At 38.0% G+C, this 27069-nt stretch overlaps 1 protein-coding gene and 1 non-coding gene across 2 annotated transcripts in view; both read left to right on the plus strand.

The window, feature by feature from the left end:
- Positions 1-27069, plus strand: part of DHX15 (DEAH-box helicase 15) — a 44760-nt gene that overhangs the window by 13003 nt on the left and 4688 nt on the right. The window contains exons 4-11 of the mRNA XM_056125547.1: positions 8544-8703; positions 9908-10126; positions 16424-16591; positions 19868-19954; positions 21501-21650; positions 22048-22156; positions 22939-23130; positions 25809-25931. Coding sequence (XP_055981522.1) covers positions 8544-8703; positions 9908-10126; positions 16424-16591; positions 19868-19954; positions 21501-21650; positions 22048-22156; positions 22939-23130; positions 25809-25931 — 1208 coding nt within the window. The remainder of the gene's footprint in view (positions 1-8543; positions 8704-9907; positions 10127-16423; positions 16592-19867; positions 19955-21500; positions 21651-22047; positions 22157-22938; positions 23131-25808; positions 25932-27069) is intronic.
- On the plus strand, positions 19388-19521 carry LOC130034056 (small nucleolar RNA SNORA42/SNORA80 family). The gene has a single exon (XR_008794052.1). It is a non-coding gene; the product is annotated as a small nucleolar RNA SNORA42/SNORA80 family (small nucleolar RNA).

Consider the following 27069-nt stretch of genomic DNA (forward strand, 5'->3'; position numbering starts at 1 on the left):
GGGGGCTTTTGATACTGTAAAGCTTGCACTGTGCATGTATCATGAACTATAGATGACTCTTGACGTGTGTAGCAATTTTGGAGTTTCCTCAAAGTTTTCATTCCTCTTCACTATTCCGTTTCAATCTATCTGCGGTCCGTATGCTGTCTCCTTCCCTGATGTATACATGTATTCTGCTTAGTGAAAAGTGCTGTTTGTTGCCTTTGGTATTCGTATTGAAAATCTTTGCTTTTGTTGCTTCTCTCTTTATTTTGTATATATGTGATGTTTGTGTCAAATTTTGGTAATGTGCCTGGGGTGCAGAGGGAGCAGTTTGGGCCACTCAGCAGAGTTCAGGGTCTAGTTCTGGCTCTGCTCAGGAATGATCCAGGAGCTGCTTTGTGGATAGCCTATGTAGTGCCAGAGATGGAAAAGCCTGGAACAGCTATATGTAAGACAAGCTCTTTGCTTCCAGTACTATATATCCAGCCCAGTTTATTCTGAAAATCTCTTTGTGAGTTAAAAAATTGAAACAAAAAAGTAATGATGATCTTTGATGGCAAAGAAAATGTTAGGGGTATACCATTTCAGACTGTGTGGAAGGGACTGTTCTTGGGGATTACTCCTGGCTCTGTGCTCAAGGATCACTCTTGAGCGTGGCTGTGAGAACCATACGGAGAGCCAGATATCAAACCCAGATCAGCTGCAAGCCAGCTGTTCTGTCCCTCTGGCCTCCATCAGATAAATGTGTATGGAGGCGAATAGTATAAACTTGACCATACATCTTCAACTGTGGTCAGTTGTTTGATCCATGTACTGTTCTTTTCTGTACACTTAAAATTCAGAGTAGGTCTTTCAGATACTTAGATCTCTAAATGTTTCAGTGTGTCTTCTCAGAGATAGGTTTGTGAACTCTGATTTGATAAATTGACAATTTTAAACTATTTAAATCATGATCAGACATTAAGCTTCATAGGTAAATTACTTTCAGTGATAATCATTTGTAGGTGCTGTGGAATAGACAAAATCTAATAAGATAATTGAATTTTATGCTACTATATGATGCTGCTGTTGAGGACTTGAGGGTAGTAAAAGACAGATTTACTCATTTTTAGGAGCAATTATATATCGAGATTTGATTATTTTCTTTGGAAGGGATGGTTGAGCGAGGGAGAACAGAATTTAGAGATATTTAAGAAAGTTAAATGCAGTGATAATTGACCAAAGTGTGCTGCTGATAGGAGATGATAATAGTAATGTTTTGTTTTGAGAGATTTTGGTTAACAGGGAGTGACAACAAAAATTTCCAGTTCACCTACACCAAGACTTGCCATACATGTCAACATATTGTAGACGCATTACTTTAACTATAATTTTTTTCCCCCGACTCAAACTAACCTTATGTTTTGATTTAGTTTGACTTCTAGAGGGTATAACTTAAAAAAAAAAACTATTCCAAATAGGTTAAGCTTATTGGGATTTTCTAGGCTCATTGGAGAAAGTAGCGGGTAACTTTAGTATTGTTTGTAAGGTATGTTTAATAATGCTGGACTAGTGGTAGTTTTGACTAAATGAATTTTTGAAATTCTTGATAACCCAAGTGTTAAAGGCATAAGTTTTTAACTAAATGAGGATCAGTCACATCACTGCTAAATATGTAAGAATGTGAAGAAATGCATGTGACAGCTATCACTTCTTGCCCTCCATTTTATATAGAGAGGATGCCTTAGGATGCCTTTGTATTCATTGAGTAGCCAGGTGGCACCTTTAATTTTTACAATAGAAGAGGACACAGAATTTAACCCTATTCTTACTCTTGATTAGCTGTTGACATTACTTTTTTTGCTGATAAGTAAGTTGGTTTCAGAATACTTGGGCTAAATTAACCTATGCTTAAATTCACATAGGTCCAAAGGTGGTTTTTCAGTGTTAGGGACATAACATAAATCCTAACTGGGTTCTTGGTCTAATATGCAATTTTTAGAGGCTTCCATGAAGTATCAATTATTAAACTTTGCAAGACATGTTACAGATAGTTATCTAGGCCTAGGAGCTCTTAGTTTTTTAAACCACTACTGCAAAATGGTGGGGGTTTTTTTTTCTCCTTTTTGTTTGCTTTGTTGGTTCCCCCCCCCCCCCCCCCCCCCCCCCCCCGCCACCTCGGATTTGTTTTGCAATGTGATTACTTCTTTTGCTATCTTGAAATATGCTGGGGGGTGGGGAAGAAATATGCTAAGGGGGAAATGTGTAGTTTATAAAAGTGAAAAATTGTTGCCAAATTTGTGACTAGTCTGAAAAATATTTTAATTCATTTTGATGTAATGGAGAAGAAGGTGTTAGACTTTATCACAGTGGATTTTACCACTGAAGTTGCAACTTTTTTTGGCTTTTTGAGTCACGCCTGGCTCTGCACTCAGGATATAATACTCATGGCGGTGCTTGGAGGACCATATGGGATGCTGGGAATTGAACCTGGATCGGCCGTGTGCAAGGCAAACGCCCTACTCACTGTGTTATTGTTCCAGTCCCTGAAGTTCCAACATTTTAAGAATTTTGTTCTTTTTGGGAGGAATTGCTAATTTTTTTAATTTTTTAGGAATAAAACAGTTTGATAGTCTGGAATTTGGAGGAAACAGTATTTAAAATTTGTATTGATTTGCTAGTAAATTTCATGTGCTTTCTCAATTTTTCTTCAGTCTGAAAAATGAGATTTGGGGTAGCAGTAATTTTTTATTATTCATTTTACTAATACAGGAGTACCTTTGTCGGGCCAATTACAGTAGTAAAAATTAAATATTCCTGTTCCCATAAAGCAAATAAAATCAATGTAAAATCTCATTGTGATTAGACTTCTGAAAGAGATGATAGGGATTTATATGAAAGAATGATTAGAGAATTTAGGTTGGAACAGAGGAGTTAGACTTAATCAAGGCCTGAATTGAAAGTACTGGTTTGCTTGAATAGGATTGGGATATAGGAGTAGAACTTTTTATTCTACTGGGTCAGTGGGATAATATTTTATAAAATGCTTTCTGGAGGGAAAGTAGACATTTATTTGAGAAGCACTATAGGCTATGTATTGGTTTTATGTAGGGCCACATCTGTCAGTGCTTAGTTATCTATCCTGTTGGGGCTCAGGGTAGCCTTACATAATGGAACCTGAGTTAGTCGTAAGCAGGGCTCTAAGCTTAGAAGCTGTAGTCCCTGTATTTTGTTTTTAAAAAGTGTGTTCACTGATTTGTATGTGTTGGCATTTCCATGCTAGATAATATATAGGACTCTTGTGGACAATATAGATATTGCTCTTAACTATTAGTTCACTAATTCTTGGGACAGTTTTTGTATCTGCACTCATGCCTGCCTTAAATGAGGAGCAACAAGAATATGAAATATGTCACTCCAGTGACTATGATTGAATCTTCCTATCTTTTTTTTTTTTTTAACCGGTTGGGCATACCCAGCAGTGCTGAGGGCTCACTCCTGGCTCCAGTCTCAGGAATCAGGCTAGCAGGTTTGGGGGGACCATATGGGATGCAGGGTAAGGTTAAATTCTGGTTGGCTTGCCTCTAGGGTAATTGCCCTCCCTGCCTTGCCCCTGAATCTTCATATCTCGAAAAACGCATATGAGTTGATAAAGTTTGCTAGTTGGAGAAGGTATAATGACAGGGTTATTTGGTGTACATACTTTTTGTCTTTTGCTTTTGGTTATTAGAACCAGTTAGATTTTGGAATCTAACAGGACTGAGGACCCAGCCTGGGTCATTCTTTGAAACAAAGTGTAGCGCTTGTTTTTTTTTTTTTCCTTTCTGGGTCACACCTGGCTGTGCACAAGGGTCACTCCTTGCTCTGCAATCAAGAATTACCCCTGGTGGTGCCCTGAGGGACCATACGGAATGCTGGGAATCGAACCCGGGTTGACTGCATGTAAAGCAAACGCCCTACCTGCTATGCTATCACTCCAACCCCACAAAGTTTAGCTCGTAATGTTTGGGAAGATTGTTCTGTGTGAAATGTTGATCGTACATTAACTTTGGGACAGAACTGCTAGATTAATCAGGCAAGATGGACAGGTGGTAGAGTGGTTGAAATCTAGAGTTGAGTAGCAGGGAGAAATGAATAGTTGGGTTTCGGTGTGATAAGCCCTTGAGGGGGGGAAATGTAAAAACTAACCAGAGGTGAGTGGATGACAAAATCTGTATGAAAGAAGAGGAAAGAGAATCCGGCATTCTTAAACAAAGATCCAGTGTACAGAATATTACAGGAAAGAATTGAGTGGTTCTGAATCTTTAAGGGTGACATTGGGAGGAATACTAGGCGTTAATTGGGGAGAAGAGGCGAAGCAACATGAAGCAACAATTGCATAAATACTACTTAGATTCCAGAATGAGTATTTAGCAAAATGTCCTATTTTAAAATAGAAAATTTGAGAAGAGATTCAAAAGGAAATAGATTCTAGAGCCACAGACACGAGGATCATGTTGTGCCCTTGATCAGCCACTTATTAGCTGTGATCTTGGCAGTGTTAATTAACTTCCCAGTGTTTGTGGTATTTTCTGGTGATGGCACTGATAACAGTTACCTTATTGATAGTGCTGAGATCAAATGCTTTAATTTGTATGTATGTCTCATAGAGTAATTCCTGGTTCCTAACTACACTTGTCACTATTGACAGTGATGACTTACACTTTAGGAAAATACGAATTTTATTACCAGTTAAGCCAGTTCACTTTTGGTTTTGGGTCACACCTGGTGGTGCTCAAGAATCACTCCTAGTGGGCTCAGGGTGCCAGGATTGAACCCAGAGTTGACCTTGTACAAGGGATGTGCCCTACCAGCTGTATTATTGCTCTGGCCCCTAAGCCAGTTGATTTTAAAAGTGCTAATATAAACAGTTAAAGTTCTTTTTAACAAAATTATAATTTTCTGTGGGTGTAAATTGAATTAGATCTTGGCATTGTTTGTCATTATGACTGAATCCAGTCTTTTGGGGCTGAAAGACATGGAAACAGGTACTTTATAAAGACCATTAATCATGTAGATATAAATTATAAACTAATCTATCGAACATCTATTACAGGCATTGTATTTCAGGCGTAACACTGGTTAGTTTTACTAGACTTAAGGAAAGAAATAAAGGCTCACCATTTAAGCCTTCCTTAAAATGAGCTTTAGAAAAATAACTGCTGTGCAGCAGTAATAAGTGAGTAGGATGCTTGCCTTGCATTCAGCTAACCTGACTTCAATTCCCAGCATCCACCTGGGCACTGCTGGGTGTGGCCTCCTCCCTCCAAAACCCCCAAAGTATTATAATAAAGGGAGATTAAATTATTGTTGTCACCTTAAAATTATAATTCTTTTGGCTCTTGGTCATTCATGGAGAACTAATGGAAAATTAATACTTGACCTTTGTACTAATTCTAATAACTTGCAAGGTTGGGAGATTCCATTGAGCCCTGCATTCATTCTAGCTTCTTGTAAATTCTGTTCTAAGGACAGTAGAGCGTATCTTTCAGAATTTGTGAAAATGTGAAGAAAAATAAAAGCAGTACATTTTGAAAAAATGATGTAGTTACTCCCTTTTTTTCTTTGATAATTTTTGTGTTGTTTTGTGCTTTTTTCTCTTGAATGACTTGGCTCTGAAATATCAAGAATATGTTAGATGCTTTGGATGCTGATCGTAAGCATCTCTTAACTAAGAACATAATTACAAAAGGTATTTTGTCTTTTGTCAAGTTTTTGAAATTCATCGAAACCTTGTAGATGATAAATAATTTGAAATCCTATAAAGCCTTTGTGTGCTGTTGCTTTGGGAGGGGTGATGTTTTGGGGCCACATCCAGTAGTGCTCAGGCATTTCTACTGGCTCTGTGCTCAAGGATTACTCCTGCTTTCCTCAAAGGACCAAATGGGACCAAATGGGATGCTGGAGATCAAACCTGGGTCTGCTGCAGCTGTGTGCAAGGCAGAATCCCTACCCACTGCAATATTGCTCTGCCCGAGAGTTCTTGTTATAGCTGGCATTGTGCTGCTATTTGTGATAATATAAAGATTGCTGTAGCTTATTTCTACCAGGGCTGGCTGCACACACAGCAAGCATCTTAACCTACTACAGTTTTTCTTTTGCCCTTTTTTGCTTTTGTGGGGGCACACCTGGCAGGCTTGTGGAATCATGGAATTGATTCCTAGAATGAACCCAATCTGACTTCATGCATAGTAAATGCCCTGCTTCCTGTACTATTGCTCCAGCCCCAGCTCTTTTTTTTTTTTTTTAAGTACAGATTTCTAGTTTTGATGGTTCAGGAGACATTTAACTGACTTCTCAAGGAATTGCACTTGGGTGAAAAAAATTTAATATTGACATTTGGAATCTGTCTAGAATGTGGAAGTTTTAGGGTTAGGTCTCAGTTGACCATTTAGTATATATAGATGCATTTTTTTTGTTCAAATGAGGCAAGTAATAGTTTCGGTTATCTATTTTACAATATAAATGTGCGCTGTGCAGCTTGCTCTGTCCACTTTCAGGAAAAATTTATAAAGGAATGCATATTTGGGTTAGCTTTGCTTGAGTGTCTCAATACTTGAGATTGTTGAAATGTTAAAGAATGTGAGAAAAAGGCAAAAATGATAGGGTCTGAACTATCAGTTCCCTGACTTTTCTCTTGTTTTAAATACCTGAAATAGGAATGAGTTCTAAATCAATGAAGGCCTTAATATGTAAGCCGAAGTGTTGGCCCTTTGGTGCTTATTGCTTGTGGGGACTTGGACTTGATATGGTTGTACATATTGTCTCTTCAAATAAGTATGTGCATTGTTGGACCTGCATATGATGAGTTTGTTATTTAAAGTACTTTCCCAAAAATACATGAGAAGCTCATGTTGTATTGAGTGTGTTTGAAAACTGAGCCAGAAGCATGTAAATTTGGTAGCATTTAAGCAAATAATGCTTGTTAGAGGAGTGAACAAATTTTTGCCCGTATAGAGCTACAGAAGAACTTGATTGACTCCAAGGAAGTTAACTTACAAGTTGATACATGTTTTGGTTTGCTACTTAGTTATGATGTGCCTTTCCTCAGTAATAGTATCTGAAGGCAGTAGAAATTACCAGGTGTCTTCAAATAGATTTGAAATGTTTAGAAGCAACTAGAATATACAGTGTATCTGTTCACAGGCATATTAAGGCATTGAATCATAGTTTAATTGGCACTTTACTAAAGATACTATTTTATAGGTAATGCATCTAATCCAGAAATGCTTTCTTTTGTTGAAAAAACAAGAAATAGCAAGAAGACATAAAGATGTATTTGCCCAGAGTCTTACTAAAGTTAGTAGACTAAAGTAAGGAAAAAGGAGTTTTCTGTTGTACACTGTCAGTTGTAGTTAAATCAACTGACCTTACTGCTACAGGTGGCATTAACTAAAAATGTCATGTTGGTCCATGAAATATTAGGTTAATTCATGAAAAACACTGCCAGTGGCTTTCAAATCTGCAAATGCAGTGCAGATTTGAAAAAACTGAATGGGAGTGTTTGTTTTTGCAAGCCAACTTTGTTTTGTCCAGGAGCCAAACTTGATGACTTGATGACAGTAGCACTCAGTATTGCACGGAGATGGCTGACCTGTACATCCATTCTGCAAACCGCCCTTTGTATGATTGCCTGGGTTCATATTAGCTGTCTTCTCAAGTTATCTCATTTGGTTTTGCTCTCTTTTGGGGTTGTTGGTAAACCAGTCCTTTGCTGCCATTTATCTTCTAATCTGCATATACCTGCATATCTTAGAGTGCTATATATTACACTTCTCATTTCAGAAATGTGATTTGTTGTGTTACACCAAATAGTTCTCAGTAAGGGCTGCTTGTGACATGATGGTTTCCCAGTGATGCTCGGGACACCTTGTGGACAGGAATTGAATCAGGGTGTCCTACATACATACCAAACATGCGTTCCAACCCTATCTATGTCTCTCCCCCCAAGTAAACTTGCAGTTCTTCTTATGTTCCTTTTGAGTGGGGCCTCCTGGAAGGGTGATCTGAGTCCTTTATTAACCCTAAACAGGGGTGGGGATTATTAAGGTTTTAAAGTAGAGGTTTTCGGGCTTCTTGGCATTCTGCTCCCATTTCAGGAATAACTAATCACCCTTCCTTAAAATCTAACTTCTTCAATTGAGAAATACATTAAAGGAATATGTGTTGCTTGTGGCGGCAGTATAATGATTTGAGGCAACTTTAAATGGCTTCTTGTTCTTGTTTGGCAGTTGAATGAATACTTGCATGTTAAACTTTTCATTTCCAAAGAAAAGGTTATACTTCGTTTCGCTTTTCCCTAAGCAGACTTTACTTTCACTCCAAAGTATCTTGGAATTGACTCATAACTGGCAGGACTAGTGTATAGCTTGTTTGGTACATAACACAAGTTTTTTTTTTAATGTTAGGCTTGCAAATGATTATGAACAACAGGGTATTTGATTATGCAGAGGTTTAATTTTGACTTGAGTGGTTTTCTGTTCTGAAGTTTAGTTTTACATGTTGTAAGTAACTATTCACCAGCCTGTACTTTGTGAATATAGGTATATGACTGATGGGATGTTACTCCGGGAAGCTATGAATGACCCACTCTTGGAGCGTTATGGTGTGATAATTCTTGATGAGGCTCATGAAAGAACTTTGGCTACAGATATCCTCATGGGTGTTCTGAAGGAAGTTGTAAGGCAACGATCAGATCTAAAGGTGGAGTATTTTTTTTTTTTACCTATTTACCATAAGATGTCTGATGTGTAAACCAAAATGTTTCTTTCACACCCCAAAGCCCCCTTCATCACTCTCCACATATGGGATAGTTTTGTAACTGTGAGGCCCACTCTAACTCCTAGTGCTGGAAGCAGGAAAATACAAACCCAGGGCAAGCCTCTCCAGAAAATAACATTTGTGTTACCTACTGTGAATTTTTTTGTTTTGTTATTGTTACACTGGTTACACTCTAGCCAGTATATTACTGTGTAGAGGACATGAGGCTTTTTTCTGAAATTTTGATCTTTCAGATTTTTGTGAAGTACTCCTTTTTGCATTAACTTTTTACTGTTATTGGAATTGACATTAGTTTCATAATAACTTACTGTCTGTGTGTTAAAGGGATTATATACTGGTCAAAAAGATTTAGGGGCTTTAAAAATTGGTATGCTTTTCCTTATAAAAAGTGTATACTTTCAGGTTATATTTGAAGACTTTACAAGTTTTGTAATTTAGCTTTGAGATTAACAGACAGTATTTTTTTTAAATATAAGTTTTTAATATGATCTTTATTGTTACGACTTGATGTGACACTATAGAAAACCTACAGAATCTATCTTATCACTTTCATATATTTTGTAAATTTTTTTTATTATTTTTGCCCTTTTTGGGTCACACCCAGTGATGCACAGGAGTTACTCCTGGCTCTGCACTCAGGAATTACTCCTGGGGATGCTGGGGATCGAACCTGGGTTAGCCATATGCAAAAAAAATGCCCTGCCCACTGTACTAGAGTTCCAACCCCGTAAATTTTTTACTTTTAAGGTATTGTTTGATAGTTGTTGAATATCAGATTAATTTCTAATCCCCTTCTTCCCTGTCCTGGGAATCAAACCCAGAGCTTCACATGGGAAGCATGCTTTCGCAAGAGACATCTTCCCAAGCCTCTATTTCTGAAAACTGTTGGTATAACATACCCAGGTAGCTAACATCTGCCAGGTAGCTAACCCAGGGATTTGTCACAGGTAAGGCCTTTGCACTTGGAGCCACATCCCCAGTATATGCTTAACTTTTTTTTTAATTGCAATTTGTTTGAAAATTTGTTTATTACATTTGTAGACATAATATTAAACATTGTACTTGTATTTTTTAAAGAGTGCATAAGAACTTTTGATGACTGAATTATATACTACCTTCCCTTTAGGTTATAGTTATGAGTGCTACTCTGGATGCAGGAAAATTTCAAATTTACTTCGATAATTGTCCTCTGTTAACTATCCCTGGACGTACACATCCTGTTGAGATCTTTTATACTCCTGAACCAGAGAGAGATTATCTTGAAGCAGCAATTCGAACGGTGATCCAGATCCATATGTGTGAAGAGGAGGAGGGCGATCTTCTTCTCTTCCTAACTGGTCAAGAGGTAATTTTTTTTTCCATTTTATAAATTAATATATTGAATCACCATGAGAGCAGTTACAAAGCTTTCGGGTTTAAGTCTCCATCATACAATGATGAAACAACCGTCCCTTCACCAGTGCCCGTTTTCTACCACCAAAAACTCCAGTATACCCCCCCCCATCCCACACCCTCCCCCTACTTGTGGGCAGATGATTTCCAAATTACTCTCTCCACTTTGGTTACATTCAATATTTTGATACCAGACCTACAATTATTATTTAGGATTTTACCCCAACACTCAGATCTGCCGAAAAGGCAACAGTAGACAAATTGTTTTCTGTTGCTGACTATGAATAACATGTGATTTTGGAATTTTGAAATTTTAATGGTTAAATCTGGAGGGATTTCTACCAAAACCTGCTGGGTTCCGAGATTTGTTCCTGAGTCTCTGGGATTATGGCTGTTAAGCAACTTGATCAGGAGCCAGAGAGGCGTCAACTCAGGGTCTCCTTGGGGTGGGAAGGAAAGGTCCGGCTCCACCCTCATCCTGTGTGGTCCCACGTGTCTCATCACTGGGGCCCAAACCTGACTGTCCAATGGCCTCTGGGGGATGGTGGCCACCCAGCCGCCAAGCGAAGGCAGGCGGAGGGACAGCATTCTGTCCCCCCTGGGGTGGCCTGGCTCTGGTAATCTACTGTGGGGTCTGGATGTATTTCTGCCAAAAGCCACTGGGTTCCGAGATTTGTTTCTGAGTCTCTGGGAACATGGCTGTTAAGCAGCTTGGTCAAGAGGTATTATTTGCTTGATTATGCCTTGGGCATATTCTGTTTCCTAGCTCTATATTCGGGCACTCAGGTATTTTTAGGGTCAGACTATTCAACCTTTAAATTTAGAAATTTAGTTTAAGTTTAAAGAAATAAAATCTTTATATGACGAAATTAAGGTACTTCTCTTATCCCAGTGTTTAAAACATTTTTAAGCTTTGTATATGCTTATGAAGTCTGTAACTCCTTTTATCTTTATAGTCTGTGAAAACTTTGTATCATTGCTGTTTGTGTTCTAGTTATCCTATGTTTTTAGTTTTAGGATTTTGTGATTATAATCTCATCTTTGGAGAGGTTGGTGATAAAAATGGCATGTGGTTGATTTGTAGTTTTTCTTGTGCATAAATTTGAATCACAGCTGCTGTAAAACCTGGTCATCATAGTCACTTAGTTTTTGGAGTGAACTGGAGTAATTTGGTTGCCATTGAAGAATGGAAGGCATCAGTAAAGTACCTTGATTAGAATTTTCCATTTTAAGATAGGTTTTTCTTCAGGTGAAGCATTTTCTAACCTTATTACCATAGGTAACAAGATTTTATAATTCTTTAGTGCCGAAGGAAATACAGGGAGTTAGACTCTTGTTACTGGTGCCCGCTCAAGCAAATCGATGAACAACGGAAGGACAGTGCTATCTGAATAGTAGTTGTGGGTGTGTTTCTCTCTCCCTCCCCCACCCCCTGTATTAAAGAGCTCACAGCGTTGTTAAGGGGTTCCATATTTTACACACACAGATTTAAAGAAGATAAACTCGCCTCATAAGTCTCCCTAGAAACCAGAAAGGTCAGGATTTTTTTTTAAGGGGGGGGATTTCTGTACATGAGATACTTTATCAACTTCTAATGAGAGCATCTGATACTCATAGCCAGTTATTTTAACAGTATTTTTCTTTTAGTAATGAGAAGATTTTCTTAGAGCTAACCTTGTCTTAAAGGCTTTGTGAATTTTCTGGAATATGCTTAAATGAGTGGATTATCGCTTGGAAAAAAATAAAGATTTTAATTCTTTATGTTTAGTGAGGTCTGAGGTTTTATTTCTTCAAGTGAATGCTGAGTCTTTGTAATGTTTTTCATCTGAAGCTCTGGAGTAGTGTGGTTCCAATATAACTATTTAATACCAGGAATGTTTTAAATCTGTTCAGTATGATAGTATCACCAACATGTCTTTAGTCTATTTGAAATGTGACTAGTGATAGGTGGTAAAGTTAGAATTTTTACAGTAGACTAGACCACTGCTCCACGGCATTTTTTGTTGAAGGGTTGAACTGTGGGTTGCCTGACTGGGGGCAGAGAATTTGTTCGGGCAGGTACTTGGCCTTGTTTCACACTGAACAGGTGAAATACAGAAATTTATGTTTTGAACAGACTAAGATGATTTTTATATTCCTTTATGGAATGTGACTGTTCCAGAATATTATTTTGGCTAATTTAGCATACATGGCACCTCAGTAAAACCCTAAGCAGCATTGTGGGAATTGTCTTAGTCATCTTGGGTACATAGTACTAGCCACAAGTGAATGATGTCATTTGTGTTTTTTTGGTTTGGGACTATATCCTGCGGTGCTCAGCATTTCCGTCTGGCTCTGCTCAGGGATCACTCCTTGGCAGGCTCTGGAAAACATGGGATGACGGAAATCAAACAGAGGGCCAGTTACCTGCTGTCCTATCACTGCAGCCCAAGTAACTTTCTTTCCGAATTTTTGTATTTCTTCATTTATGTTTGAATATTCTGTGGTTTGTCTTCTGTTTGGCCATATTTTGTTTTTGATAAAGTTGAATTTTTTTTTTAACATTGTAGGCTGGCGTGTTGTGGGATGTTCTGTGGCATTGTGGAATGTTTGTTAGCAACTCTGGTTTTTACCTATTAGATCGAAGTAAAAATCTCCTGTGATAGTGACAAATGGAGGAAAAGAAAAAAGCATACATAAATTGTTGAATGTTCCGTGGTGTGGTTGGAGTCGGGAGTTAGTGGAATTTATTGTATTTTGTGGTGCCTGGAATTGAACCCATAGCCCTAACATGCAGGCCAAATGCTCTGCCTCTGAGGTCCCTTGGTCAGAATCATACTTCTGTTGGGAAATTAATGGGAAATTAACTATTCATATTCCATTTTATAGATAACTACTGTGTTTGCTTTTTATGGAATTTGAATGGGAGAATATATATTACATACACACATGGTGGGGGTTGGGAACATGGTTTCAAATGGGAGAATTTATTTTTAAGAGTGCCAAATGACTTTTAATGACATATATACAGTACTTGTTTTATGTGTAATGAAGCTGCTGGTGGTCTTCATTTTGGCCCCTTTATTCTCACTTCAAATTGTGTACTGGTGCATATTCTTATTTTTGGGGTGTGGGACTACATCCAGGTGGTGCTCAGGGATTTCCCCCTCCCTGTTTAATGTTTGGAGGGGGAGCAGCAGTGTTTGGGTTCGAGCTTGGGACTCATGCAAAGCATGTGTTCCAGCCCTGTGAGCTATCTCCTACCCCTCATTGTGTGTCTGTAGTGCATTTTCTTAAATGATTAAAAATAGCTGAGATAACTTTATGTAGTTGGTATTTTAGCAACCATATCCCATAACTGGAAAGAAGAAATAGTTCAAGTATTTCACATACTTGTGATTTTCAAGCTCAAGAATAAACTGGAACCTAGCTTCATTGTGCAAATATAACTGAGTGTGAGTGTTGGGAAATTTTTAAAAAACATTTTTTCCCCACACTGGTGGAAGAATTGGTGTTGAGTTATGGTACATCTAAAACACAACTATCAGTACAAGTCATGGCTCCTTAATAAAAAAATTTTTTAACGAAAAGGAAAGGTTTAAAACTTTTGTTTCCTTTCCAGAGAGAAATACAAAGGTTAAATACAAAGACTTTGGAGAGGAGCTGTTGTGATTCGGTTTCTTTTAGGTCAGTAGTCTGGAATCCAAAGGCATTTGGGGAGAAGTGGCAGAGTAACAAATGTATTTGTTAATTATATTTAGAGCTGGCTTTATGCTGCTATTCCTCATATCTGTGAATTTATTTTAACTTGGACATTAAATTGATTGATTTCTGGGAATTTATCCTTTCATAAGCTTGAAATATGTCCATAACATTTATCTCCTGGATTTTTGAAATGATATTAAAGCCTTATTAACAGCCAAGGGAAGTAACTTCTATAGTTTTTCTGAGTTATCAGTTTTAACTGGTGAAAGGTTGGGATATTTTTATAGAATTTTTTATGGTAATGCATAGAAACTTGGACTTTTGTTTAAAATTAAATGTTACCCAGAAGTCCTGGGGAATGGGTTACATACTATTGAAGTGAATACAAGATTATAATTGAAAGAGCAATCATTTATAAATACTTAAAAGATGTTGTAAACCTTCATTTTTTGTTTTTGTGTCACCTGGAGATGCTGAGGGCTTACTCCTAGTTCAGGGATCACTCCTGATGGGGCTGGGTGAGGCAGGCCACGTGGGTTGCTGGAGATCCAGCCCAGGTTGGCCCACATACAACACAAGTGCAGAACCTTCTGTACTCTCCACCCCATTTGTTTTTTGTTTGGGGCCACACTCACCAGTGCTCGGGGCTTACTTTGAAACAGCACTTAAAGCAACACTTTTTAGTAAAATCTTGCAAACGTGTAATGAGTTTGACCACTAAATTGGTGGGATGCCTCAGTTTTATTATTAGAGCTGAAAGCTCCTGCACTTTGTCTGTTTTCTCTGTCACTGATAGTAGTTAGAGGATGGTGTATTGTTGAAGAACATCAGTAAGTTTTGTGACTTTCAACTGACTTTTGATTATGGATATTTGGTGAGACTGATGAAATTTTGTGTTGGAGTTTTAAAACAGAATATTCAGAACTTTTGGGGCTGGAGCAATAGCACAGTGGGTAGGGCGTTTGCCTTGCATGCGGCCTACCCGGGTTCGATTCCCAGCATCCCATATGATCCCATATGGTCTCCCAAGCACCACCAGAGCCAGGAGTAACCCCTGAGCATTGGCTGGGTGTGACCCAAAAAGGGAAAAAAAAAGGAAAAAAAGAATATTCAGAACTTTTTATGAAAACAGTTGACTTTTTTCATCCATTTTAGCATATATCCCATGAGCTAAGATTTTGTTCCTACTTATGGCTCAGCAAATTGCCTAGTCCTACTCCCAAGTAAAACTCGGAATTACCTTCTTTCAAATAGGATGTTTTGAGTGATAATTTTTCATATTTGATGTCTAGATACTTGGTTATTTCTGAGGATGTACTTTCTAGTAACTCTAGGATAAAAATCATAGAATTGTAAATATTCTGAGTATTGGCATCAATTTTTTTTCTTTTTTCAAAAATGTTGTTTTGAATTTTATATTTAAACCTTTTTTAGATATGGAAGTTATCTAATTTTGTATTTGCATACCAGCAGGGGGCATTGTAATCTAGATACAGCATTATTTTTCTGAAAGCATCACTTTTGTTCTATTTTTCTTCTAATCAATAGAATTCTTTCCCTTTTTAAAATTATGTAAAGGAAGTATTAATACATGGAATCTTTAGTAGTAATTTTCTTTGAAGATTTTCAAGAGTGCTTTTATGTTTGCCATAGATGGGGGGGGGATTATTAACAGGAAGAACTTTGTATTGTCTGGCATGAAAACTTGTAATTTGAAATAATTTCAAAAAGATAATTTCACCCAATATAGTAAATAACGAAATAAATTTACCTTTGCTAAAGAGAATGGGGTTTTGGTTTATTTTGGGGTATTGTGTAAAGGCTGGAACCCAGTGTTTTAGACACTGGGCTACATCCCTTGCCCTTAGGACTGTTTTTTGTTGGGTAATTAAACTGTCATCCAAGTCATTTGTTTTAACATGCTTCTGAATTTGACTGAAATAATACTTAGTGAAATTTAATTGTTCCCTTTAGTTTTTAATTCCTTTGTGCTTCCACCCTTTGGTTTCACTCTTGCACGTGCTCTTTAAACTTTGGTTTGAATGCAAATGTGTTGTAATGATTTACTGTTAGAGAAATTCCTGAAGATGCTCTCTATATTTGGGATATCCTGCCTTGCTTTTCATGTTGATACTGTAAAGGTGTTTGTTCTCATTAGGCACAATAAAGCAAGTCTTCCGTATAATTTCATTAGTGATAAGTGACATTAAAGTCTTAATTGGCTTGTTTAAAATATCTAGCATACCAACTTCTTTTAGGTTGTGAAAATTATGATTCCGTTAAGTTTCAGTTTTAGTATAATTTGTTGAGAATTAATTAGGACATCCAGCTCTGAGAAAAGGAACATGAAATGCAAATAGGCAGATCGGTGTTTGTTGGGGATGGAGAGATGATCACTGACACTTCATTGGGTCCTGAGCACTGCTGGGTGTGGCCAAAACCCAAAAAAATTTAGGTTGCTTTTGGAAATGTCCAAAATTTAATGACTGAATTGAAAAATAGGGGGGCTTTGAACAAATACCTTAAAATGTTTTGTTGTATTTTCTGTTTGAATTTTATTTTGTAGGAAATTGATGAAGCCTGTAAGAGAATAAAGCGCGAGGTTGATGATTTGGGCCCTGAAGTTGGTGACATTAAAATCATTCCATTGTACTCTACACTCCCACCTCAACAGCAGCAACGTATTTTTGAGCCTCCGCCTCCAAAAAAACAGAATGGAGCAATTGGAAGAAAGGTAGCATAGAAATGTTCTCATAAGCATTTTGCTAATACTGAAAGAATTATCTGTGGATTGATTTTAAGGTACCTAGTTATAGGCAGTTCCGAAGTAGACTAAAAATATGTGGTTAGATGGAGTTATTCATCTAACTTTAAGCATACTGCTCTCCACTCCCTTCAAAAGTGTCTTCCCAGCAATTAGGAGGTGGGTTTGGTGAATTAAGAGGATGAATTGAACTCCTAAGACTCCGGCAGGGAGGGAGGGTAACTGAACAGTGTGGTAATAGGAAATGGACACTGGAAAAGGGTGTGTGGTCTTGGAAAGTTTTGTGCATGAAACTCGAGCATTAACGGTATGGTTGACCATAGTGCCTCAAAACAAATTTATTTTTAAAAGAAAGCAAAAGAGGATGATGACCAAGTGGTGCTATCTGCCACCTTGCAAAACTAAGTGTTCTGACTTCGCTTTGAAGATCTAATCAAATGTCCTGTGTAGAAGTATGTGGAATGATGCACAGATCTCTTCACAACAATAGCATGATCTTCACAATAGCGTGAATCATGCTGCTTACGTGTGTGACTTTCTTGAGCAGAAACTAGATTCTTTTGGGGGCAATTCATTTGCTGGCTCAGGGAGGGAGAGACACAAGGTTTTCCAACTGTTTGTAGGCACTTTGTTGCGATTAAAAGAGACTCAGAGTTTGAAATAGCAGCTTTGCCCTTTTTATTTATTTTAAATAAGATGGAGAATATAATAGATTCTTCGAAAATGTTGCTTGAACACCACAATCCAATAGTCCAGTGAAGTCAGCTGGACTATTTTTCAACCTGACCATTTTTTTCCTTCAGTTTTCATTTTTTTTATACAAATAGCTCTGTTTTCTGTAACTTATAGTTTACTAATGAACATGGTTTAAAGCATACATTGGCCAATTAAAAAGATGGTTCTGTAGTTTTAAGAGAGCTTAGTTTGATATAGCCAGGATACTTAAAGAAGCTTAAGGAATTACTTCCTTACAGAATTGAAGACCCCCACAGTGTTCTTTGGGGACTAAAAAACTTTTTAAAGTTAAACTTGTTTTATCTAAATGTGAAGTTCAACCAGAATTCAACAGAGCATCTCAAGAGCTCTCAGTTTTACTTTGAAGTAGACATTTTGAAATAAGTGAGTGACTTGGAGTCTATTGGTGGGCATTTAGAAAAAAGGGTTTGGTGTTTTTTTGTTGTTTGTTTGGTTTTCGTTTTTTTGCTTGATTTTGATTTTTGATGCTTACGGATCGAACCTGGGTCCATCGTGTGCATGCAAGGCAAGCTCCGTACACGCTGTACTAACTCCCCTGACTCCAAGGGAGAAATCTTAAAAAAAGTGTACCTAGCAGCATATTAAATACAAAATTGGGAGTAGCATCATGTTTTTCCCATAAGCTTTAGTTTATTTTAGGGGATCTTTTCCCATGTTTGATATTTAAGCCTGTGAGGTTTGAATCTTTTCTAAGGCGTCCCCCCCCACCACCACACTCCATTCCATACACACACACATACCCTGCCCCCTCCCACCCCCAACAGACACAAACCCATAGTCATGAATACTCAACGCCAAGAACTTGTGCTTATGTTCCCATTGGTCATATAAATCATTTGACAAAATCGGGACAATGTGTATTTTGATGGTTGTTAATTAGATTGCATGCTGTTACATTCAGGTAATACTAAGGGCTTACCTAACTCCTCTGCTAAGGTTCTGGGCAAGTATGTAATGTTTAACATTTTTCTGCCTTTTCTTCTGCATAATGAATAGTGTGTTGCATAACTGATAGTATTTTTCCAGCTTTAGAACTAGTTTAAAATTTGTTACATGACCTTTTTGTCCCTTTTTGTCCTGAGCCTGCCTTAATATTTCAGAAACTTACTCTTTTTGTTAGGATTATAGGCTCTTAACGCTAAATTAGTTTGGTAACTAGATCCTGCTGAAAAATTTCAAAGCTTTGGCAGGATGGAGTAGAGGGCGTGTGGCCCCAAGGTGGAAACCTGGGCTTCACATGCATAGCATGAGTTTCTGGCCTTTGAGTTATCTTCCCAACCCTGGCCTAAATCTTCATTTACCTTGCCATTAGTATTTGAAAATCTTGATTCTCTGATTTTTTTTTTAACACACTGACGTTGTGTGTTGTGTGTGTGTGTGTGTGTGTGTGTGTGTAACAGTTCTGAAAATTAGTCCCAGTTTTTAATAAAACCACCTACATTCCCATCTCCTTTTTCTGATTGATAGACACTAAACCCTTATCTAATGCTAGACCTTTTCTCAGTTTATTTCAGGCCCTTAACAGTACAGGCTATCATGTCTTTAGTAAATATGTCTTTAGTATGTAATTATTATGTATTTAAATAGTATAATGTATGTAAATACTTTTAAGGTAGTAGTTCCAAAAGTCACCCATAACTTCTGGGGCGGGAGAATGCTGACTCAATGCAGTGGTGGTAGCTTCAGTTGTGACTGGGAGCTACTTTCTCTGTTAAAAAAGGTAGATTTCCATGTGGCCACTTAGTGACCCTGCACACCTACAAAAAGGCTGATCGGGCGGCCATACAAGTTTGGGACCCTACACTTGAAGTGCCCCTGTCAGAGTTCAGGTGGTTCTTGATAACTGCTTTCTGTGCATTGACGTAGCAACAGGTCATCTGTGTTTTCCAGGGGATAAGATCCTGGAATTTGAGACTGTATATGTGACAAACTATATCTACATTTAATTTTGATACTTAAAACATTTTGTTAGAAATGTTGAATTCTGTTTCTGCAGTTTCCTTCGGTATTGCATGGGTTTGGATTTATGGCAGGTCCCTTCCCCTGGGCCTCTCATAGTGTCCCATGCTAAAGCAAGCTGTGGCCCTGAACCATTGCCTGGCCCTTGCCAGTGGACTGCAGGCACTGAAGAGGGTCATATAGTGCAAAAATGGGCTGGAGTTCTTTAGCAGTAGTGCCTGGTGATACTGAAAAATGTTTAGATATTAACTGTTTTCAGGGAGCCATTCTATGACATAACCTTTTATGGCTTTGCTCATATTTTCACTCTAGTGGTATTCTATTTGAATAATGAAAATTTGGTGTGATTCAGTGAAATAACTTGTTGGGAAGTAAATTGCTGTGGTGAGCTAATTGAACATTTGAATTCTTAAATGTCTTTAAAGTAATGGCCAGTGGGAGATTTATTGCGTGAAACTCATTATTGAAGTTGTTAAATGACTAATCTCTATAATTCTGTAATTTATATTGTATACTGTTACTTGTTAACAGGTGGTAGTGTCGACTAATATTGCAGAAACTTCTTTGACAATTGATGGTGTTGTATTTGTGATTGATCCTGGATTTGCAAAGCAAAAGGTACGTTTCAGTATTTCCGTGGTTTAATGTTGAATTGACTTGAATTTGGTGCCTACTTCTTTTACTATTTAGAATTACTCCCTTTTTTCAGACTTTTGAAGAGTTTATTTGCTTCTATTCAGCAGTACTAAGTATCAACAACTTCTACGTAAAGTATTGACTGCTTAACTTTTTTTCCCATTGGGTCACACTCAACAATGCTCAGGGGATACTCCTGACTCCAGAATTACCCCCACCAGTGCTCAGCGTACCGTATGGGATGTCAAGAGTTGAAGCTGAGTCAGCCACATGCAAGGCAAAAGCCCTACCCTCTGTACTATCGCTCTGGCTCCTTGAGTTTTTTAAAACAAATTTTTATTCTTTGGGGGTGGGACTCCTGAGCTGTGTGTTCAGGATGCCTGAGGGCACCCCTGGTGATACTCTGCAAACTGGACCTGTTGTTCAAGGCAAGGACCCAAGGATGTGATACTACCTGAATTCTGTAGTGCAGCGGATTCTTGACCCAGGCTGGACCAGTGCTCTCAGGGTCTGTGTGGTTGGCACAATAGGAGTGTGAACTAACTGCCCTGCTATCTCTAGGGTTTTTTTCCCCATCTGTTTTTGAAGTTGTTGAGAGCCAGAGATCCTTTTGTATAAGAACTACAGCTAGCAGCCAGGACTATGAAGTCCCCAGTATCACATACACCTGCCCTACCCACCCTCTATCTCTGCTAGGGAGAATTCTGGTGGGCCCTAGTCTTGGCTGGCTCCCTGTCCCCACAGTGTTAGCTCAAGAAATGCTAGGAAAACCCCATTTTTGTCAGAAAGATTGAGAGAATTCTTTGTACATGGTATTCCAAGTGAAAGTGCTTAACTGACTTCAAGACTGAGTTAAAAATATTTTTGTTTGGGTTGTGTTGGTGCAGCAGTTAGGTTTCTGGCCTTGCACATAGCCAACCCAGGCTTGATTTCCCACGGAATCACACTACTAGGCGTGGCCCGGTAATAAAAGAAGTGTTTTCCTTTGGGGGAGGAGCTACATAGGACACTTGCCTTTCACATGCCCGACCCAGGTTCGATTCCCAGCACCCATATAGTCCCCTGACTTTGCTGAGATTTATCTCTGAGTGCAGAACCAGGAGTAAGCTCTGAGTGCCACCAGGTGTGACTCAAACAACACAATAGAAAAATACTTGATGTCTACTCTGAACATCTGGCGTTAAAATTGATGTTCTTTTCAAGCAAGTGGCACCAGCATTGTAACCTATTACATAAGCCAAAATAAAGCTTATGATGTTTCCTTGCAAGTTAAGATGATGTGAGCTCTCTGTTAGGTGAAAGCTTCTTCCTGTTAGTTTGAGTCTTTCAGAATGCTGGAGTACAAATAGCTGATCAAATAGCTGATATACGGTTTCCACACACAACTCGAGGAACTCTTAATGCCAGCATTGATCTAAAGTGCTAATCAGTGCTACTTTATTTGGTATCAGCTGTGAGTTTGGGACATGTCTGTTAGATTAAATTCTGGGGTTTTAGTTCAATTATTCTCTGACTTCTATCCCAATAGGTATACAACCCTCGAATCAGAGTTGAGTCCCTTTTGGTGACAGCTATTAGTAAGGCTTCTGCTCAGCAACGGGCAGGTCGAGCTGGACGTACCAGACCCGGGAAGTGCTTCAGACTTTACACAGAGAAAGCTTATAAAACAGAAATGCAGGTACGGATTTTACAGTTTCCGCCTTTGCTTTAGAGGTTTCAGTTGGAGTTGTTAATAGCAAAGACAATAGTTTAAGTTTCCTTTTGCTTTTGTCATCAAAAGACTGCCTAGGTTTTCCCTAAGTGAAATTTACCCTACAGTCGCCCGGTATGCCTTTGTGAAAGTTGTGTAAGTTAATGGTGGGCGCCAGCAGTAAACATGTCAACTAAAGTTAAAATATAGTTTTATCTTTATAAATACGGTTTCCTAAAAGTGTTTTAAGATTTCCATGAGTATTTCTCTCACACATTCATAGAAGTAATACTGGCTAAGGAGGCCGAGAACAGTTAACCTTTTGTTTACTGGAAACAAGAGAATTCAGGAATGTTTAACGAATAAACCTCTTGTGTTTTGCCAGGATAACACCTATCCTGAGATTTTGCGTTCTAATTTAGGATCAGTTGTGTTACAATTGAAGAAACTTGGCATTGATGATTTGGTGCATTTTGATTTTATGGATCCACCAGGTATGACTTTTCTAAGCATTCTTTGAAGAAACCCTTTGACCTAAAAATGAGTCATGTGTATCATACATTTTACCTTTTCTTTTTCAAGTGTTTAGTAAGAAAAGTTTTGGGGGAGATGGAGTGCCACTTATATGAATGGGTTTTTTTTTTCCTTCAGAATAAATTATTCTGGAAATTATTGTACTCACATAAAAATACACTTTGCGTTGGTGGAGGGGCACATTTGCCAGTGCTCAATCAAGGCTTACTCCTTGCTCTGTGCTCAGGGACCACTCGGCAGGGCCTGAGGGGCCATGTTGGGGTTCCATGAATCGAGCCACCGTACTGTCTCTCTGACCCTACATTTCTAAGTAGAAAAATTGTTTTAGAAAGAGAATTGAACCTGGAAGAGGCTAAAGGAGCTGGAGCACATGCTTTATCTATGAGAGACCTGGATTTGATGCCCAGCACCACGTGCCACTTTATTCCTGAGCACAACCAAGAGTAGCACTTGAGGACCCTCTGTTTGGGCTTCACTTCTGTACGTCCTCCCCCCAAAGTAGTTTATAAGCATATTGTTAACAGTTTCCTAATTTACCTGTTAGGGAGAGTTTAACTACTATGCAGAGAAATTTTGCAGTTCTGTGACTGATTGCTTGTTTGCAAGACCTTTGTAATTGGATTTTATGACCATCTTTTAGTTCCATCCAATTGAGAATGGAAAAATTAGATTGCTATAATAGTGTTTGTCACATCTTTGCTTGTTAAAGGCAGCTTGTCTAATAGATTGCATTTTCCCATAGCTCCTGAAACTTTGATGAGAGCTCTAGAACTTTTGAATTACCTGGCTGCTTTAAATGATGATGGAGATCTGACGGAATTGGGATCCATGATGGCAGAGTTTCCTCTAGATCCACAGCTCGCTAAAATGGTTATTGCAAGTTGTGACTACAACTGTTCTAATGAGGTCCTATCTATTACTGCTATGTTGTCAGGTAATAGAGGGAAAAGAATTAAGAAAAGCCCAGCTTTTCAAAGTTTGGGTGGACTTCACTTTTGGTTTTGGTTTTTAGTATGTAGTATAATAGAGGGTTTTATAGATAGATCTAAGGAACTAGTTTCGCTTCTTAAATATCTTTTATGTAGCTTCATGATGACATAGAATTTACCAGACTAAAGTCATTGTGCATAAAATACAGTAGCAGTATTGGCTCTTCTGGGTGCAAATAAAATTTGTAGTAATATGCGTGAACATAGCTGTAGCTGAATTCTTTGGTAGGTCCATCAGTTTTGCTGTTTATTACTGAAAGTACAAGGAGAATTTGGTTTCACAGCTTGGCACTCCTAGCCGATGACAAAACAAAACTCATTTAAAGTGAGACTTGTGACATGTATTACAGTGGCAAACATGAATTTTAAATTAAGTATCAAGCAAATAGAATTAGTGATGTGCACCTTGAGGCATAAAGTCTTACCTGATCATTTCTTATAATGGCAGAAAAAAAGATGGAAATAATACCTAAAATTGCTAATTTTAGGACCTTAGAGCTTTAATCGGAAAAAGTAGTGCTATTTTTAATAGCACCAAAACAATCCACAAATGAATTGTTGGAAAAACTTGGAAAATAGACTTCAATAGATGATACAGCTTAACGTGTCAATGTATCCAGTAGAAGAGGTTGGGTTCTTACTGACAGTATAGTGCTGGGAAGAGTAGATTTCCAGTTGCAGAGTGGTTTGTTGGTGTTTAAATTTTGTACCTCATTAAAATTTTTAAGCAGAATTACAGGATATATTAAATTTATAAATAAAAATTTTTGGCTTAGTTTAGATATATGGCTTATTTTAACGGTGTGAATTTTTTTTATTTAAGAACTAGTTAAAATGTTTTTTTTGCAGTTATGACTGATCAGACTCAGAGCAGATGGGCAGGGCAGTATTGAATCATTTTAATTAAATTGTAGTCCCACTTGCGGAGGTGGTGGTAGGTTGTTGTCTGCCTTTCTTACATGCTGTTTTTGTTCGGTACTCCCGGTTGTAGCTCTCCCAAGATTTTCAGTGTTTAGAGAATGTGTGGGGCAAGAGCTACCACACTGTGTTGTTACTGCCCGGTTTTAATTCCTCCAGATTCTCTTTTTCAAGCATATGATGTAGCTACGAATTTAGAGTATTAGCTCTATTTAAAAATTGTCATTGTCGTGCAGTTGAAATCTTCAGACTACATTTCTTCCAGTGGGAGTTCTGCAAAACATAGGTTTTACTGCTCGGTGGCTGTGGTCCATCAGGCAGAGAATTTGTGGGGAATAATTTTAAAATAAAAGGTGAGAAAAGCTGAGCTTATTTTTTGTTTTTCACTAGTTTCTGAAGATTTCAGGTCCTGATATAAATAGTGTAAAATCAGGGGCCTTGTGAAGTGCTGCTTATTCTCAGTGTCAGTTCTGGTAGCTAGTTCACGTTAACGCACGGTTAACTGACAGGTTTCTGTGCTTTGATGAATTACTTGCTTCACTTATTTAAGCAAGACTTCTAATATTTACTGTGATCATGTCTCATTGTCTTTATTAGCTTCTCTGGCATTTTAATGGGGTAACTGTATGGAAAGAATAATTTGATACTGTATTTGATCTCATTGTCAATTATTCCCATTATCTTCTTTCTGAAGTATTATTTTTAATGACAAGGTTTAAGAGCTTTAATGATGTGTTGACAAAAGTCCCAAGCTGTTAAGAATTTTCATACTGCTTCTGTGACTGTGGAATTGGTAAAGTGAATTAAGGAAAGTTGTATTTCAAGAACTGGAGTGCACACTTTGTAACAACTAAAAGTTATGTGACTTGAGGCTCTAAACAAATTCTGTAGATGCCTATTTTGATGACCCATGAAATGACTGTTTCAGACTAATTGTCAACCTTTTAAAATACTGGATTTTGCTTTTATTGAGGTTTTGATTTAAGTAACTTTAAAATTTGGGACTTTTAATTTTATTAAAAACTGGAAAACTAGGTTGGATATTTCCAGCCTATTTGAATTTTCTTAATTCAAAGGCGGTTTAACCTTCCACCACTACTGCTATCGGCAAAACCCAAGATTTCGTGATATTTTTTATGTTTACATATGCTTCTGCTCACCGGTGCTAATAGTGATACCTACCAGTTGGTAATAGCCACAGCACTAGGGAAACAATTGTAATAAAAATGTGTTAGTAGACTGGTTTGAAAGTTTTCCTTAGCCTTACAGTATGCAAATACAGCTTAATAAGTTTCAAAGCCATTCAGTTGGATTCAGTGAATGATCTTTAGAAAAATTACATTAGCTGCAAGACTATTGACACTATAATTCTGGTTATTGGTAGAGCTATCAGCACTGGTTTTTTTAAGTAAGTTGAGCTTTCTAGCATCTTGATGGCCTTCAGAATAGCTGTTTTGATGCCTACTTTTTAGATCTAGTTAAAATAATCAGGTACTCTGTAGCTTTGAAACCCTCTTGTCTTACAGATGTGGTTAGGTGTTGATGTACCAAATCAAGGTAGTAAACAGTCCAAGATGCAGTTGGAGGCCATCCTGCCCTGCCCTATGCTCTGTGAACTGACCTAGCTAGGCCTTGTTCCTCTATCTGTGAATGCGTGACTCATCGATATGGGCGTTTGTGTTGGGCCCATACCAACCTTGTTTAGTCCCACAGTGTTTTGTTCGCCCCACGGAGGCCAAGAAAGCTGCAGATGAGGCCAAGATGAGATTTGCCCACATAGATGGAGATCATCTGACACTGCTGAATGTGTACCACGCTTTTAAACAAAGTAAGTGTAACTTGGATTGAAGGTGCTCTTTTGTCTAGATGTCACTTGCAGCACATAAGATGTTTCCTCATCTCACTTTCATTTATTATCTGTGACAACTTTACATTAGAAACCCAGAGGTATTTTAGAAAAAGCCCTGACTAGCATTTAAAATAGAAATTGCCTGTCTTGTTCAAAGTTCTCGTTCAAGAAAGAAAGAGTGCCCATTTTAGAAACCTGGAAAATGACATTCAAAAGTGGAATGGTTGTATACAATTTACTGGCATAGATTTGTATGACTTTTCTGTTTATTTCCTTTGGGAATGGGACTTAAGTTTATAGAGTCATTCATTACTTGCTAGCTAGGTTTTTTTGTTCTAGTGAAGCAAGATAACTTTTACTAAATAAAAATATGGGGGGTGGAATGAAGGGAATATGTGTTCAAGAGAGAACTGGAACTTGAAAGGGAGATACGCATGCAAGATCCGTGTTCAAGGGAGAACACGAGCTTGAAGAATAAGCCTAGATAAGTATTTTCATTGATACAGACTTACAGGGCTGGAAAGAAAGTACAGGGGGTAGGGTGCTTACCCTAAACACATCCAACTGGATTTGATCGCCGGCATCCCATATGGTCCCATGCGCACAGCCAGCAATAATTTCTGAGTGTAGAGCCAGAAGTAACCCAAGGAAGTATGCCCCCAAAGCATGTGTATATCATACATAAAAATGAACAAGATGGGCCCAGAAGATGACTCAGAGGACTGGAACCCATGTGTTGTATGTGGGAGATCTGGGTTTGATCCTTTACTGAATGGTCCGGAGAAGAGAGCCAGGAAGTAGCCTCTGAGTAGTATCACTGGGTGTTTCTTAGTCCTCCACCTCAAAAAAACTTGAAGAGGCTCTAATAGAAATGTGAATGACTTTTGCTCAGTTGGCTACACATAGTTAGTCTATAAACATGAGGAGGAAATTCAAATATATTTTTAGTTTAAAAGCTGCACATTGTTGAGAGATGCTATTCTCTCACCTGTAAGATTGGCAAAGATCTAAGAAAGACATTCCTTGACTATATAGAAGATTTAATGGAACCTGTTATACCAGAGGTGGGAATATGATAGATTTTATATGTTGCCAGGAAAGTTAAAACAAAATTATA

Source organism: Sorex fumeus, unplaced genomic scaffold, assembly GCF_029834395.1.
Source record: "Sorex fumeus unplaced genomic scaffold, SorFum_2.1 ptg000055l, whole genome shotgun sequence".
NCBI lineage: Eukaryota > Metazoa > Chordata > Mammalia > Eulipotyphla > Soricidae > Sorex > Sorex fumeus.